At 41.4% G+C, this 16,889-nt stretch overlaps 6 protein-coding genes across 6 annotated transcripts; 1 reads left to right on the forward strand and 5 right to left on the reverse strand.

Annotated features, from left to right (window-relative positions):
• Nucleotides 1-2,089: 2,089 nt before the first annotated feature.
• On the reverse strand, nucleotides 2,090-2,509 carry BDZ83DRAFT_794003 (biotrophy-associated secreted protein 2; the record flags this gene model as incomplete). Its single annotated transcript, XM_060515796.1, has 2 exons — nucleotides 2,426-2,509; nucleotides 2,090-2,355 (listed from the first exon to the last, which is right to left on the reverse strand). Exons 1-2 carry the CDS (start codon nucleotides 2,457-2,459, stop codon nucleotides 2,090-2,092), a joined length of 300 nt encoding a protein of 99 aa, XP_060362880.1. The 5' UTR covers nucleotides 2,460-2,509.
• Nucleotides 2,510-4,251: 1,742 nt separating this feature from the next.
• On the forward strand, nucleotides 4,252-5,760 carry BDZ83DRAFT_782707 (uncharacterized protein; the record flags this gene model as incomplete). The annotated part of the gene is made up of 4 exons (XM_060515566.1): nucleotides 4,252-4,363; nucleotides 4,431-4,522; nucleotides 4,602-5,365; nucleotides 5,418-5,760. 4 exons carry the CDS (start codon nucleotides 4,252-4,254, stop codon nucleotides 5,758-5,760), a joined length of 1,311 nt encoding a protein of 436 aa, XP_060362881.1.
• Nucleotides 5,761-6,736: 976 nt separating this feature from the next.
• Nucleotides 6,737-8,437, reverse strand: BDZ83DRAFT_582086 (uncharacterized protein; the record flags this gene model as incomplete). The annotated part of the gene is made up of 2 exons (XM_060505521.1): nucleotides 6,737-7,005; nucleotides 7,060-8,437. Coding segments are annotated over 2 exons (1,647 nt in total), but the record flags the coding sequence as incomplete, so codon positions are not given.
• BDZ83DRAFT_410396 (uncharacterized protein) lies at nucleotides 8,400-9,350 on the reverse strand. The gene is made up of 2 exons (XM_060502910.1): nucleotides 9,192-9,350; nucleotides 8,400-9,120 (listed from the first exon to the last, which is right to left on the reverse strand). Exons 1-2 carry the CDS (start codon nucleotides 9,262-9,264, stop codon nucleotides 8,516-8,518), a joined length of 678 nt encoding a protein of 225 aa, XP_060362883.1. The 5' UTR covers nucleotides 9,265-9,350; the 3' UTR covers nucleotides 8,400-8,515.
• Nucleotides 9,351-9,901: 551 nt separating this feature from the next.
• BDZ83DRAFT_627802 (uncharacterized protein) lies at nucleotides 9,902-11,396 on the reverse strand. Its single transcript, XM_060508658.1, has one exon. The coding sequence runs from the start codon at nucleotides 11,239-11,241 to the stop codon at nucleotides 10,192-10,194; it is 1,050 nt and encodes a 349-aa protein (XP_060362884.1). The 5' UTR covers nucleotides 11,242-11,396; the 3' UTR covers nucleotides 9,902-10,191.
• A 609-nt stretch (nucleotides 11,397-12,005) lies between these two features.
• On the reverse strand, nucleotides 12,006-13,012 carry BDZ83DRAFT_782710 (uncharacterized protein; the record flags this gene model as incomplete). The annotated part of the gene is made up of 2 exons (XM_060515567.1): nucleotides 12,006-12,367; nucleotides 12,457-13,012. 2 exons carry the CDS (start codon nucleotides 13,010-13,012, stop codon nucleotides 12,006-12,008), a joined length of 918 nt encoding a protein of 305 aa, XP_060362885.1.
• Between the last annotated feature and the right edge of the window lie 3,877 nt (nucleotides 13,013-16,889).

A 16,889-nucleotide genomic window follows, 5' to 3' on the forward strand; every position in this document is an offset into this window, starting at 1 on the left:
CCCTCGATATAAGCGACGTTCTAAAGCTTTAAATTATATATTCCCTCCCCTTTAGGTCTATTTAAAACGCCCTTTATAATCCGAGTTTTATATATAATAACGGGTAATATAATAGTTCTTAATTTAACGTAGTTATCGTTACTTAATAGTATATAGCTCTTAGGTTTTAATAAGCTTTTATCGTTAACTAAATATATTATTTTATAACTATTTATTACCGTATTCCGGGATAAAAAATAAGCGCTATTTATAGGGGTACTAAAAATTATATTCATTCTATTTCTTAACTTTAATAAATATAGTAACTACGTAGCCCTTATCTTAGTTTATTAATAAACTCGTTATAAACTAGTTAAAGGATCTTTTTAAAAGCTAAGGCTTTTTAAAGGTTCTATCGTCCTTTAACTAACTAACTTTTTTAAGCTTATTATAAAATAATTTCTATTTATTTAATTTAATTATAATAAAGACCTCCTCTATATAGTTATTAAATATTCGTATTAAGGACTTATTAATATTACGATTTATAAATGCCTACTTTAGTTTTCGGTACGCCGAAGCCGCTAGTAGTATACGTAATTATACGGGTATATAACGTCCCTTTATTATTTACGTTTTTATATAAATTAGAACGCCCTAAAAAAGTAAAATAAGCCCCTCTTTAACTTAAAGGCCGTTTTATATATACTTCCTAGGTTATTAAACTAAATATATATAATCTCTTTAAGGGTTTTAATATACGTCCTAAAAGCGATTAATTTATAAAAAGCGTCGTAAGTTCGTTAGCCCTATATAAGGTTAAGCCTAGACTTAACTACTTTTAAAAAGTTAATTATAGCGATCTTTTTTTAAATTTCTAAAATATCGTACGTTTTTATTTAAAAATAAATAAACTACTATCCTCGTATTAGCGTTAAGCGTTAACTCTATTCTTTATTTTATTAAAGACTTATTTATATTTTTATTAAACTATACTCCTAACTATAGCTTTAAGGGCGCTAAATCCTATTTTAATTACTAAACGATCTATTAAATACTAAACTTAACGCCTTTTTAAGTTACTTTTTAAAATATATATTTATAAAAAGTAACGGTAATAGACTTTCTTAACTATTAAATAAAAAGTTTAATATATATATTAATATTATTATATTTAGGAGCTATAATTTAATAATATTTAGTAAAGAGCTGTTATTCTTTTTAAATATTCTTAAATATATAGATCTTTTTTATAGGTATAGTATAAAAATATATTTAGTTACGTAAAGTTAATAATATAGCTAGTTTTATAAAAAGAACTTTAACTAGATTTTATAAATTGCTCGTATTTAAAGATATTAAAGGGGTTATACTAAGAATTAGGGCTAGAAGTTATTAACGAAAGATCTTTTATTCTCGTTAATCGTTTTTAAATACTTTATAACGAGTTTTATAGGCTCGTCGCTCTTTTTTATTATAAATTAAAAGTAATAGTTCGAAGTTTAATAATAAAAAAATATTATAAAAAGAACGAAGAGTATATTAGAGTTTAAAACGTTTAGATCGACGTACTTTTAAACTTTAAGGCCCTCGTTTATAAAATAAAAAGCTTAGAACTATTTAATTTAATTATCGTAGCTAGTTAACTTAGCTTAATTAAAGGTTAACGTAAAGATATTTATTATTTTAAAAAGATAATAAGAATCGTATTAATAAATACGTTATTATATTTTAAGGTCTTAACTAAGAGCTGGGCTTATAATTATTACGAATTATAATATATAATAATAAATATACGGAGTATAGTAAAATAGTTTAATTTATTAAAATAGAAATAGATAAAAGAGAAAGGTCTATATATAGGATATAAATAAAATATACGTAATATAGTACGTGACAGGCACTTTGTGGATTGCGGTCCCTATCCTTGTTACGTGACATTTTGTAACTCTTAAGCAGGATTGGCATTATAGAACCCATCGAGTATCATACTTATGGTCTCTGGCTCACGCTATAGTCCAAGTCACTAGGTATCCTTGGACCAAGGTATGGCCAAGCGATTCTCCAAATTTATCCTCCATCATGGCTACTAGGGCTCCTGCATTCCAGCTTAGAAGCCCTGCTTTGCAACCTGAGCCTTGGCAGCAGCAATGGTTGCCGCCTTATTGGGGTCGACGAAGTTGCAGCCATTCTTGCCGTTCTGGAATTGCGTGGCCTCAGCCGAGCAGACGCCGACGCCGCTGGCATCCGCGCAGCATGCGGAAGAGCAGTCGGCGTCATCAACACAGCCTCCGGTAATGAACTGAGCCCCGTTGCCCTGGCCGACGTTCTTGGCGCCGGCGTTGTTGGGGGTGATTGCGAGTGCGGTCATCGCAACTGGGTCGCAACCAAGTTAGCAGGCTGCAGCAATACTTTGATTGGGGGATCCGCTAGGCTGGACACTCACAAGCAAGAGTGGCGAAGAGAGTGATGCGGACCATTTTTGTGAGTGGAAGCTTGATTGTTGATTAAAGAAAGTTTTGGAAAAATATGCGACTCCAGGTCGTTGAAGCGAATGTGCATGCACTGTAGATTGATAGAGAGAGGTTGATGAAGAATGCAAAGCCTCTTAGTCTCGAGGCAATGAGTCTTTAAATACCCAGTGTCGTTGAATGTCTCGACTGGCAGAGTTTCGTAGCTGTGGACATTGGTCCCTGGTCGATTGGGCATCCCGCCGGCACCGGCATCGTGACACTTTCCCGTGAGACGAGTACCAGCAGTTCTGAAGTCAATACCTGGGTGTCTGAAACTTGGCAATGGAAATAGCACAGTCGTCACCGAATCACTACCATTTTTGCGGCTGAATTCTCCCCAGACTCCATCGGGTTCGGATCATGACATGTGTCATCCGAACGGATAGATCGGTCAGTTGCGGTTTGATCGTCGTCTGAACCATGTTTGGCGCAACGTCTGCTATCAATGCGCACAGGGCCGTTAGGGGCCAACTTCCGATGGTCAACTGACGATCTTGACTAGTTCATCTCTCCGCACAAGTAAGTGTTAATCGACCAGTCTTACTCATGTCAATTCGCTGCTCCTTGATCATGCGATGACGCATGAGCAGAGGATGATTTTTCAGTGGTTGTGATTACGTTGTCATCACAAAAAGTTAACAAGTAGTTTCATGCATAATAGAGTTGCAGGCGTCAAAGTCTGCGGATTCTAAGTGATTTCAAGGGATGGAAAGTTAAATAACAGAGTGCAGGTGTCCGAATGGGATCGTTTCCTCAAATCTCTCAGAGTCATCTCACCAAATTCCCAAACTACCAAAAACACGCCTCTTAAGCTATCGTCGCTAGGTCTCGACACCCAGCTGAGTCATTGGAAAACGTGTATCTGTGGCCGACGTTACTTTGTTCTGTTTTCTTTACATCTACCCGCTTCGGGGGTACCACAAGGCCAGTAGGCCCGAATCATTGTGGTGAGTAAGTACATATTGGAAATATTCTTGTTAACGTCATCTAAAAACATTGGGGTATAAAGCCTCCAGAACGGTGAAGAGAACCAGGAAATTCCTGAACTTTGTTATTATGCAAATTAGAAAGAAAAGACCATGGATCTTCTCCCATACTCAGATTTGTGGAGGATGGGCCCATTGTTTCCAAGATGAACATGTAATAAGCCGTTAGCTTGCATGTGAAGCTCACGTCAGTAACACAGAACTAGGTCCAAGGCAAGATTATCAGTATCATAGTGTATCTAGAATGCTAATGTACTACCTGCAACTCGGAATAGAAATGCAGTCTCGGCTGCATGGCCACCGCGTCGGGATGCGAGCGGAAGAGTGCGTCAATGACCCTTGAACGGACCGAAACTTATTATCTGCTTGAGTCGTACAAAGCGTAACGCCAATTTGAAGGTATTATAAGAGTTTTAATTCATTGGATATCCATGGTTACACCGAAAATCTAAAGCTCGTCGAAGGCTCTTTGCAGCGGAGGGGAAAGTTTCGACCCTTACCACGCCAGTCCTTTGTATTGCTGTACTACTTTATCAAGATCACGTGGCGGAAAGACCCGGGACCATGGATGAAATCAAATGTTTTGTATCCCCTGATCAACGAGAGGTGTCTCCTATTCTTCTTTTGCCACGACATCCTGCCATGTTGGCAAAACTCTTTCGAACTTCTCCGTTTTAACTCCAAACCATCTATACGGATACGGATAGCATTTTATTGGCGTATTCAGCTTTGAATTAACGCAATATAGAGAAAACATGTTGTTTTGGTACTCCATGAGAATTGCTCATCTGCTTTTGGGGGTTCGATTCTTGCTTGAAATTCACGCATGGGAACTATCTGATGTGCCAGCTCCGGACCTCTTCCTTCGAAGAGGTCTAGCTAATGGTAAACGACACTTAGCTCATGACAATGTCTAAGAAGAATGATCGGCTAATCCGTGATGTGACTTCAGTTGTTGTTATCGGTAACTTTCTCTACATCGATGGTGGGGAGGTCTCTCAGCTCGACGCCGAAGGAAAGCCATATATTTTCTTTGATTACCAAGTAAACCAAAGCTATGGCTCCCACCCAGGTCAGTACTTTAGTGACGCTATCTTGTCGAATTTCGACACTTCTCTGACAGAGGGGTAACTTAGTCAATTCTACCCTTTCAATCGATTTGTCGGGATCATGGTCCCCCGCCAACGTTTCAATCCGAAAAGTACCAAAAGAACCATACGGCATGGATAGGCAAGCACTGTGGGAAAGGACAGACAGCGACTCATTCTACATATGGGGAGGACACACCGCCAACACTCTCTACCTGAAGGACGAATCGCTGTCTACTGGATCGTGGAAGTTTCAAGCCGATGGTAGTGGTGGTGGCCAATGGACGAAAGAGACCCCCGTCAACCCCACAGAATTCGCAGAGCTAGTGAGAAGTGAGGACGGAGCATATGCCAGTACTCCTAACGGGGGCTTTTGGTTCGGAGGCTGGGCAGGAACTCGAACGAAGGTGAACGCGACTAATGGCGACGCGGACTTAGCTCCAGCTGGAGCTACTCCAGGTATGGTTGTTTACGATTGGAATTCCAACCAGTGGTCGAATGAGACAGCCGCTTTTAGGGCTGCCTTTCCTCCATACGGGACAGTGAGAGGTGCAAGAGCACTGTATGTCCCCACCTTTGGACCAAATGGCATAGTCGTGCTCCTCGGTGGCTTCATGGCGACTTTGGACCCAATAGTAAGTGGAAGCGATAGCCTCCACCAATGGATGGATATCTCCAACATTACATTCATGGACCCGGTCTCCAAGAAATGGTATAGCCAATTGACTACAGGCTCTGCTCCGACCAGACGACAATGGTTCTGCATGGTGGGGCTCAGGAGCAGAACTACATATGAAATGTAAGTAGAATGGACCGGTGTCACTAGCCAGTACAGATTTTAACAAAGGTAGATTCTTGTTCGGCGGAACAGCTGGGTCCTCTAATAGAGCATACAGCGATGTCTTTGTATTGAGTCTGCCGGGTTTTGTTTGGAGACAGGTGCAATTCGACGACGTATCTCCACGAACCGATCACCATTGCGCAGTAGTAGGGAACCGGCAGATGATCGTCGTTGGTGGAAGGACCACAAGCAAGAGTGCGGCAAATCTGGAAGGATGGACTCTCCCAGACCCGTGGCCTCAAGGGCTTGGTTTGTTCGACCTGACGGAGTGGACTTGGAAGGACGAGTACAACGCCAGCGCTGAGGCTTATCATAGCCATCAAGAGATTCAACGTTGGTACCGTGAGAAGTAAGTCTGCAGTTATGGAAAACTAGTGCAATAGCTGAACGCCAGCTTTAGGGGCGTAAGTTCCGTGTCATGGTCATCGGAGGAGGTCAAGACTTTCTTTGTGCCCACAGCCAAGACCACAGCCATCCCCCCAGCGATTCCAACAGCAACGCCTCTAGGAATACCGAAAGCTACAGAAGCCTCAAGCAATGCTATTGCGGGAGCCGCTATCGTTGCGATTATCCTAGCTGTTCTTGCGTTTTTGGCAATCATGTGGATTGACGGCCGTTCGAAGAGACCAATCTTCGTACCACCGCCTGCTGTAGGCAAAACGAGCCCAACGAACGACACTTTGGATATTCCACTTCAGATAAAGGAACCTGAAGCGGACCCTACTTGTCTAGATGGGCCGAACTCGGACACAAAGACTATAACTGAGCTTCCGGTGGCCTCAGCGACCGATCCTAGTCTTTTTCATGATGCACCGAGTAAGGATCCAACGCACAGAACAGAGCTTCCGGTGGCCGCCTCGGTCGTTTCAGTGGGCGACTTTCATCCATATCACGACGAGCCGAGTACGGATCTGAAGCCTAGAACAGAGCTCCCTGTATCAGCGACCGATTATCTTCCTTGCCCAGCCGAGCTGAATACGGATTCAACGACCAGGACAGAACTTCCTGTGAACTCGATGGTCAGAAATCAATTGATTCATCCCGTGGAGCTCGACGCTTTATATACTTCTGCAAGTACTGCATTTAGAAAGTGTCCACATGGGTCAGGGCATGATCGCGCCAAGCTTATTGAATGAACTGCTCAGCTAGTCTTTAGTTATTATTTGGGGGAAGGAGACGTTTGACAACGAATTGCTTGAGAGTTGAGATATTTTACCTGAGTGAAGAGCGTAAAAGTACCCCTGTGACCTTGGCATAAGAGTCGAAGCAGCTCCTTGCTTGCATGTCCTATTTACTTCGTGTTGTCACGCTCAATCAAATGCCTCCGTTCTAATCATGACTTGGCGACTTGTCACATTTACCCAGAAGACTCGAATATTCGTGTAGACTTTGACCGATCGTCCTCATGATCGGCCAGGCGCTGTTGCATCTTTCAAACATCTTGGCGAATAACTTGATCACCAAATTACCAAGAGCCTCCAAAGAGTGCGAGGTGTTGTCTTCCGTGGTACTCAGGTCATATCCGTCGATTGCTTCGAGCGAAGCCAAGGCCTCGTTAACGATACACTCTGTCCACCTTATTATCTGGCGTTCGTTTACTTGAGATCGAGTCAGTCTTGGCATCGGCATTATCCTTGGCGCATGTAACTTACCATCTAATTCTTCCGTACCTTGGGTTTCTGCAAGCATAAACAGCCATTTACTGAGAAAAATGGCTGCCTCAAAGGAACAGAAGCAGTGCTGCAAACTCCAGAAGAACGCCTGACAGCTAGCCAAGTAGTCGATACCGAGTTGCACAGGAATGTTCAACGCATGAACTGCGTGCAGTAAAGCGTAGACAAGATGAGGCCCACGTTCTGGCGGCCGAGCATTCCAGGCGTTGCCTGCAATGATCTTTGGATTTCCGGAGCAAACCTCTTGCGGTCTTCTAGAAGCAAAATGCAAGCGTACATGCGCAAGTCCAAGCAGAGATGTCGCTGTCCAAGAGAGAGACCCTTTGGTATGCCTAACATCTAAAACAGACTCGGGAGCCTTGCACCATTGGTCACGCCACCGGTGCAGCGATGACTCGAATTTCGCAACCTCTTCGGGGGCATACCCCGGGGATGCAGGATCCAGTGAGAGTTGTTTTGCGACTATGAGGCGCTGTAGAATCGCGTGGATCAGCACAAAGTTTCCAAAGGGTGAAGGAACTGGACATTCTTCCGTGCGAGGTTGGACCAAGTTGACAAACGCCTCTTGGAAGCGAACGAGCGCCGGACTCTTGCTACGAGCCCTTAGCCACAATGCAGCGGTAGGCGCCAGCCATTCATCACAAGTTCCTGGCAGCCATAGATCAATCTCATTTGCTAAAATGACTGGCGGAACATTGAAGACCAGTGTTTGAAGGTTCAAGAAGCAGAATGCAGCGAGCTTCGCTCTGCGGTCTGACTCGGCTCGTGCCCAGGAATGCCAGTCCAGGTCTTTGTCGTTGTAAGAGGCATCGTTTACGAGCCCGCTCTCCCGCAGACACCGCGCGAGGAGGCCTGGATACTCTAGAGACTCTCGAACGAGACAGAGGTCTTCTTGCCAGGTAGAATAGGTTGCCAACAACAAGATTGCCTTCATAGTGTCTAGGCGTGAGGCTGCAGCAGAGGAATAAGCTTCTACTCCTGCCAAAGCAAGAGAGTTAGACGGCCTGGATATTCCACATAATCCTCCAGGCTGGGTTGCCAACTCTCCTGATTCTAATCGATGCAAGATGATTGCCCTTCCAGCTCGGTACAATGCGGAAGCGTTGCGTGTCTCATATCGAAGTTGAGCACCTACGGCTAAGAGTGCCAACACCAGCTCTGGAGACTCTCGATGGTATTTCATGCAGAAGGTTGGCATATGCATGAAAGGATGGTGATCATTGTATCCGTCAATATAACCAGCGATGTATCTTGACAACGATAACCTGGAAGGAAGTTTGAATGATCCTAGCGCCGCCGCGTATGGTTTGAGATATTGAATGAATTGGCTTCGTTGAGATTCGTTCACTTTCCACGGTTGTCGCAAAGGTTTCAGTTCATGAAAATCATCTAAGTCGTCGAGGAGACATCAGAACTTCTGGTGCCGTGCAGTCCCTCAAGGGAATGGAGGTCGTAATCGCAACTTACCTTCACCGGTGTCAGCATCTGGGATTGGATTAATATTTCGCATCGGTGGCGATTCATTCGACGCCAGCTCTTGACTTTCAGGAGTTGACTGATACCGACCCGTGCTTGGAGCCGATGAAATCATTTGTTCGGATTCCTGAGAATGCTCTGTAGCGAATCTTGTGGACGGGAAAAGATCGAATCCGTGTTGGAAGTCCAGGCCGACAGCGTCGAAGAACTCAGAGATGTCAAGCATAGCTTCCATTGGGCTGGGCAGGTTTAGTAACTCAGGGTTGTTGTCATAAGGATCATAAGGAGATTGTTGCATTAGCTCTTGCGGAGCTGCTGCGCCTTGATTCCCCAAGTACCCCGAAGCGTTCAATGTCATTTGGCTAGTAGCTTGCATGACTTCATGGAAGACTGGCGTTGGATTGAGTGCCGCCGAGTTTTGGTCCTGGCCTGCAGTCATTGGGGACCTCGCCAGGGGAGCGGTAGCATTCCCCGTAGCGTGGTAGAGACGCTCGTGACGGGTAAGAAGATCCCGCCTGGCAAAGGCCTGTCCACAATGACATTCATACGGCTTTTCTTTCGTGTCTGAGGGGCAGAATTATCGATATGATTAGTAGATGCTCCGCCAATGATATAGCAAGCTGTGCGACACGTACGCGTTCTCAGATGTCTTCTTAGATGCTCGCCTCGAGCGAAGGTGCGATGGCAGATATGACAAGCTTTTGACATGTTGGCGCGAACACTGTGAGAGGCTTTCTTGCAGCCGCAAAGTGGTGTTTGCAGAGAGGAGGAGTGGAAGCAGCACCACTTGGCTGTCGATTTGGACAGGAGGAAAGAGTAAGGTCGAAGCATTATCTGGCCATTTGTAATCACATTGATTACCTATGCAATGATGTGCCATTGGCGCATGTCATTTGCTCATAATGCTATATACTTAGTTCCAGGCCATTCAACCAAAGTTCCAAGACCAAAGCGGATGGCTCCTGTAGTCTGCCCCATTCCGATGGCCGCCAACCGGCATCAACAAAACATGAAACTTTAGGCAACAAGTAAGGTAATTTGACAACATTTTGATGGACAGTGAATCATCGCACTGATGACACGATGATCTTGTGCAACATTGCTGTGACGAGCATAGACCTCATGGGCTTTGCCACGAAGGGTCTCCGGGTTATTACAGACGGCATTGGGGCACTAATTATCTTCTACCCCACCGCCCCTCAAGGGAATCGGGGCTGTCCCCATTGAGTTGGGGTACCCCAACTGCTGCATACGTGGTAGGGGGCCGGGCTACAAGCCATCGCGGAATCGGCGCATCTCACTCGCTATTTTACTTTAGTACTCTCATTTGCAATTTCTCTGAAGTGTCCTTTCGAACAGACAGACTGAACACGTTTTCATATTGGAAGACGCCTATTCTTTCACTGTAGCCTTCTGGAAAGAGCCATTGCCTGTTCATCAGTACTTTGTCGTATTTGCGACATGGATCTAGCCGTGTCGCCCTAAGCACTAAATGTTCAGTGGCAGGCGACTTTGTATTTTGGGTACCCCGAGCTCAGAATTTCCCGTCAATAAAAAGAAGATGTATTCTTGGATAAAGGCAAGTGAATTTACCATTTCATTAACCGCCAACCAGATACAACCTCCCTCTACACTCTACGAGCTCTCAAGTTGCTTATAGGCAGAGGCCACTTTCCGAAAAGCCTCTTTCGGTGTCCACGGTGGCATCGCTTTCGACCTCTCATCCGTCACCGACCAGGTTTTGACTAACGAAAAAGACATCATGTCCAAGTTCCGCAAACCCTCTCCGGCACGGTACGTTGGAAACGAGAAGACGTAAACGAACATAGCGTCCACGTCCGCCCCAGCAAGCATCCTAATGACTGCCTCGACGTAATCAGCTTGCTCCGTCTCGGAATACTTTGGTACCACGCCGCCCGCGAAGTTGCCGGTACCGTCTGGGTTGGTGCCTTGAAGAGGCATGAAACCGCCGGCTCCGAGGGCGGCCGCGCCTTCATACGCGCAACACCCGAACTCCATGACAGCAAGCGGCTTCTCGCAACGGTGCCTTTCCAACCCCTTGAGATAGTCGCTCTCGCTCTCGCCTTGACGATAGTGATCGACGCCGACGATGTCAAAGAGCGTCCAATCCACAGATTCCCACATTCCTGCTGAATACGTTACTCGGCCGTGGAACACCGGACGAATCACTTGCAAAAACGACTTGAGAATATCGTTGAGCTTTGAGCAAGCCTCATGAAGTGAATCTGACATGCTGGGCCCATCGGGTGTTTCTTTCATTTGCCCGCTCATCCACTTGACACGCTCCATCAGGTCCTTGCCAGGAAAGACGCCCTCGTTGAAGATGGTATACTCGCATTGCGAAACAAAGACGATGTCTACTCCCTCGCCACGAAGGTCTTCGGCAGCTTGGGCTGCTTCGGCGAGATAAATTCGGACTTCGTCGGCGGGTGCGTGCATCTTCCATGGATTGAAGAAGACTGCGAGGCCCAGTGAGTGGGCGATACGGGAGGCTGCCACGAGTCGCTGGATAGATTCGCCTTCAATGCGCACGGCATTGGCGTGGAGGTCGGTAGCGATGACTTTGAGATCGTGAGCCACGAGTTTGGGATCGAATGGCTCAACCGACGCGGTATCGGCGGTGAAGTGAAGGCCAACATCGTATACAACGCCACGGTACCTCATATTGGGCGAATGCAGAGTGTAGAATTGCTGGAAGCAAGCGATAATGTGATGTTAGAAATGAGAATCCTTTCGTCTCAGGGTTCGAAGTTATGTGTTTTATGAATGAGGTGGAAGTTGATAATGCAAGATACATTGTGGCTGTATTCGAAGAAGGCATTGAAATCTTTGATAGTTGATCTGTCTCTCAATCCTATTGATTGCGTCCCGTATCCGTATTCGTGAAGGAGCGAGTTACTCTAGGCCAACGTCACGTCTTTATGGATTCCACGCGTTCCGCGTACCGACTGCTAACGGAGCCTAGCACAAGGTCATTGTATCTTGCTACGACCCAATCAGACCCGACTGAATAGACAGGCCTGGATAGACCGCATGCTGTAGGAAGAACCCCCGGAATTGATTCCCGACAAAGGTAGAGAAGAATGATAAATATGGGGAAATTTCACTGGACCACGGAGGCCGAGGGAGGCTGATCCATCGCCAAGAATTGCTACGGATTGATACAAGACTCCGAACCTATCATATGAGTGATATAGCCTCTCAAAAATATGTTGAACTTTTTCGTGCAGGTAAAAAGTCACATTATAGGCCGGTGACAAGTACTCCGTGGTAGAATTTGAGGCTAGAAATGCTCAAAGAGAGCCGGTCGAAGCCACGATGCTTGATCGGCTTCTACCCGCTAACGTTATTGTGTACCTTCTAAGTTGACCTGCAAGACGAATGTTGTAAATTACCTCTTTGGAGTGATCCTTTCGTAGAAAAATCCCTCATGCGCGACTGCCATAGTCCTGACCTGCCGATGACAGTAGTCTCTGTCTCTCTTCTAAGGCATCCAACTCAGGCTTCTCTTCTGTAACGAAAGTACGACCTTTGATGGCGACAAATGCTGTGAGAACAATTCCAATTATGGTGCCTGATGCGCCGAGTGTAATGTTTACAGGTGCAGGATCTCCGTGCAATGGACCGTGAGTAAGAGCATCCAGGCCAGATTGCGCGAAGTTTACCAGGCCTGAGACGCACACGATAGTACCGTAGATACGACCGAAGGTGGCGAAACCAAAGACTTTTGTTGCGTAGTCCCATTGAAGACCGATTAGCACACGAGAATATGTGCCCGAAAACAGCAAGACTGGACTTACGAGATGGCCGAGTAGTAGAAGGGGCGAAAAACAACGAATAAGACAACCGTAGCATATCCCGCCCACACAAAGGGTAGACAATTGAGCACGCCAATGGCGACAATCAGGGCAGTCAGCGCGCCAAAGATTGACGAGACGCTCAGATTATTGAGGAGGACACCAATAAGGGGGGTAGACAGAAGTCCACCGACAGGCAAGGCAATGTCGAAGAAACGGTTGATGTTGTTGGCGGCGGCCTCGGCGCCCAGCATGTAACGGTATTGCGCATGAATAGTTGCGATGAAGTAGTTCATCCTCAACATCTGAACAATAGTCAAAAGCAGGATGAGGATGAACCATGGACTCTGGATCTGCTGGTGGGCAGGAACGCCATGAAGAACTCCCCAGACTCCACTGGCTTCCTGACGCTCCTCGTTCACCTTGACACGCTCTTCACGCTGCTCAGCGTCGCCAGCGACTTCTTCGATTTGGTCAAGTTTTGACAACCTTCGACCAGCTCGGGCAATGCGTACTTTGCGCAATTGCCTGATGTCGTCAATTTCATCGTCAGACCCATGCGCATCATGCGTCTCGTCCTGAGCTTTCTCAATCTTCTGTTCCAGCTGAGGAATCGAATGATAGGACCGAACGGGCATGTACGCAAATTCGGCCAGAAGAATTAGTACCGGAATGGCGATGTAGGCGTAGAAAAACCTTTCCAGTGAGAGCTTGCCTTCTGTCGATTCATATGCCGCACGGTAGATTAGGAATACAGCAGCCGACGCGTCAAAGGCCCCTGTGACCAGTGCGATGATGTGTCCACTGTACTTAGGAAATGCGTTAGTGTCGTGATAGCTTCAACCATCAGTGGCCTCACCGCATGTTACGTAACCTCGGTTATATAATCACCGAGCTCCATACTTACTCGTACCCTCTATTTTAGGACGAGCTTTATATTTATTTCCTATTTTTAATAAATAACCGTTCTCTATATTTAATATTAATACCCTTATCGTAATTATATAATAATTATAAGCCTAGCTCTAACTTAGACCCCTAAACCTCTATTAAAAAGTTATTTTTTAAGGGCTACGATTTATTATATCCTTTTTTATATTTAATTTAAACCCCTATTACGTTTATAAAACCCGTTTTTAAATAACTATGTTTTTTAAAAAGATATTTAACGTAGTTAAGTATAAGTTTAATTATCGACGTAACTAGCCGAAGTAGTACCTCGCTCTATAAATCGAGGCCCGTTTAAAAGACGTCTAGGACTTATTTAATTTAAATAATATAAAGTCGCCTTTAAATCCTTTATTCTTTATTAAATTAATTTTATTAGTTAAAGAATACGTTAAGATACGAAATGCTATTTAAAAATAAGCTTATAGAGCAGCTTTAATAAAATATAACCGATAATTTAATTAATATACTTAGTAAAATACTTTTAAGGATATAGCTAAGGCCGAACTCGTACTTTGATACGAACTCATAGAATAACTAACTTTTTTAACGAAACCTAAGCTAGTTATAGTTAATTAAATACGCTTTTTAAAAGAATACGCCTCTTTTATTTAGTAAATAGTATTTAAAACGATCTCCCGGTTACGAAAAAAGAGATTATATAAATTAATAAATCGCTAAATTATTAACTCTATTACTTAGAATATTTTAAAGAACGTAAAAAAAGAATTTATTAATTCGTTAAACTACTCTCTTTATATAATAATCCGGGTTTTTAAATAAAAACACGCTCCGAGTAACTTAAGTTCGTTTATAATCGCCCGAAAGGAATTCAACGTAGTTATAAATAGGGCGAACTTTAATATTAATTTAATAACCTAGATTAAGGACTTTTATTACGTTTACCGCTATATAATATAATTTAAGCTACCCGAAGTCTAAAGGACCTTTGTTTTTAAATTTTTTTTTATATAACTGCGCGTTGCTTTACTTTAAATTAGTTAAATTAAGAGCTTATTAATATTATAAAAATAGAGCGAAAAGGCGAAGTCGTGCTTAATATAGGCTATTATACTAAAATATTTAACGATCTTTTATATAAAGAAGCGGTATATAGTAAAAGTCGTAAAAAAAACTTTATAATTTTCGTAATATTTATAGATCGTTTAGACTTGTTTAAGTAGAGCGAGAGTAAGCTTAACTCGTCTATAAACTACCCCTATAAGGGGTCCTATTATTAGAAATTAATAAACTACGCGAAAATAAAATACGTTTTTATAAAAAAGACGAAATAAGAATATATTTAGCTAGACGGAGCTGAGGTTAGTAAGATTATTTTTTATTTAAATACTAATAAATATATCGATCTTTATACCGACTTTATTTATAAAGGATAGATATAAGCAAGGGCCCTTAATAAATCCTTTAATAGTAATTAAAAAAAGGGTAAAAAACTAGGAAAGTAAAGAAAGCTAGTAAATAAATAGGATTTTAAAGCGTTTTATTTTTTAAACGTCGTAGCTATAATTATCGATATCGCTTTATTACCCGAGCTAAAAACGAAAAAGGATTAAAACGGTAATTCTATTATCTTTTTAATTCTTTTAATAAGTCTATACCTCCTTTTTAAATATATAGTTATAAATAACTACGGTACTGTTTACTTCGTTAATAACTAATCGCTTTTAAAACTAAGATTAATTTAATAATATAATAGGACCGAGAATATAGACTTAAAAACGGCGTTTTATTTAATATTTATTTATAGAACGAAGATTATTTAAAATATATTTATAGGACCGAAGGGATTTAGAACTAAAGATCTAACCCTTTATAATATCGGCCTCGTTAAAAACTTCTATATTAACGTTATATTAAAAGCTTTATTTTAAAAGACGGGTATTTAGTACTCTAGTTTTAACTATACCCTTTATTTTAATAATTAATTTAATAACGTCGTAATTAAGTAGCTCGTTAAAAAAGTTAACTTAGTCTTTTTAAAATATAAACTTTATTTATTTTATTCTTTATTTAGAAGTTAGTCTTCGCTAATAAATATAATTTTTATTAGAGGCTAATATATACTTCGTTCTTTATATTAAATAAAGGGCGACCGGTTAGACTTTATATAGCTTTAGTATTTCTAATTTAGATATCTCGTATTAATAATACTTAAAAAGCTCGTACTAGCTACTCGGGGGGTAAAGATTAAAGGACCGAGTTATTTAGAATATTAATATTATATAACTATTTATACGAAATAGGTTATTTTAAAACGTACTTTAGAGCGAAGAGCTACTAGGCCGTATTTTAAAATCGTTTAGGACCTATTCGATTATTTATTTATTTATAAACGAAGTAAGTGGCTTATATTAATTAAGGACGAGTACTCGGGTAAAATCTTCGTTTTTTTAAAAGTTATAAAGACCTACGATTTAATATTTAGGGTTTTATACCTTTTTAAATAATAAATACGTATTTAAAAAGGTTTTACTATTTATAAAATCTAATAAAACGTAGAACGTATAGTAATCGTAATTAATAGCGAGACTCGCTTTTAAACCTAAATAAAGGAGCTTAGAATCGAATTAGAGATTACCCCTCTATATATAAAAAAGCTAAATAGAAATAAAGAGCGAGCCGGTTAAGAAATTATTAATAAAGTAATTAATATAATATCCATAGCCGGCCTACTAAACGAACTTTAAATAAAAGCTATATTAATAGCCGTTTATTTATATAATATTAGCCCGAGATAACGTATTAACTAGCTTTTATTAATTTAAATTAAAGAAATTTAGTTTAGCTATTATTTTAAATAATAATAATTAATAAATACGCTAAGGCTTACCCGCGATCTACGTCTTTATTAAGGGTAAATATATATATATAGCTACTGAGCGTACTTTTTTAAAAGGGACTATAAAAAAGAAATCGATAAAAGATATTTTAAAGTAAAGTAGAGGGGTTATATTAAATATTTTATAGGATACGTAATAAACGTTTATAATTTATATAGGATCTAAATCCCCTCGCTTTTAGAGGTTATTATTATATATAACGTAACGTTTAACGAGACTACTTTTTATTTAAAGAACGATATAAAAACTATAATTTAATTACCTAAATTAAAGTCCGTAGTAAATAAAATTTAATAGCCGTTTATAACTATCGATTTTAAGCTCTAACTACTCGGAGTCGTAAATAAAAAAAAAGCTTTATTAATAATAAACTAAAAGTATTTATTATTACTTACGCTCGCTTTATAAAAAATAAACTAGACTATAGAAAAGTCTAGTTTATTTTTAAATAGATAAAGCGGGTAACTATTTACCCCCGAGCTAATTTTTAAACTTTAAAGTTTAGAACTAGGCCCGGCCCTTATATAGCCGACTAAAGTTATAAATAAAGCTATAAAAAAAGCCGACCCTTTTATTAAAAGGGTTAAAGACATAATATATATATAAATAGAAAAAGTAACTCCTATATACTTTTATAAAGAAGACCTTTTTATTTAACTAGACCCCGACGATTTTACTTAATTAACGAGCCTATATCGAGAAGCTA

Source organism: Colletotrichum acutatum (genome assembly GCF_030867785.1).
Source record: "Colletotrichum acutatum strain CBS 112980 chromosome Unknown BDZ83scaffold_73, whole genome shotgun sequence".
NCBI classification, from domain to species: domain Eukaryota; kingdom Fungi; phylum Ascomycota; class Sordariomycetes; order Glomerellales; family Glomerellaceae; genus Colletotrichum; species Colletotrichum acutatum.

Bases quoted from the DNA above. Each gene is read 5' to 3' on its own strand.
- BDZ83DRAFT_410396 (XM_060502910.1), bottom strand. From the start codon at position 9,264: ATGTCAAAAGCTTGTCATATCTGCCATCGCACCTTCGCTCGAGGCGAG. The intron at 9,121-9,191 runs GTACGTGTCGCA...TCTGCCCCTCAG, and splicing joins AAGAAGACATCTGAGAACGC to ACACGAAAGAAAAGCCGTAT.
- BDZ83DRAFT_627802 (XM_060508658.1), bottom strand. From the start codon at position 11,241: ATGAGGTACCGTGGCGTTGTATACGATGTTGGCCTTCACTTCACCGCC.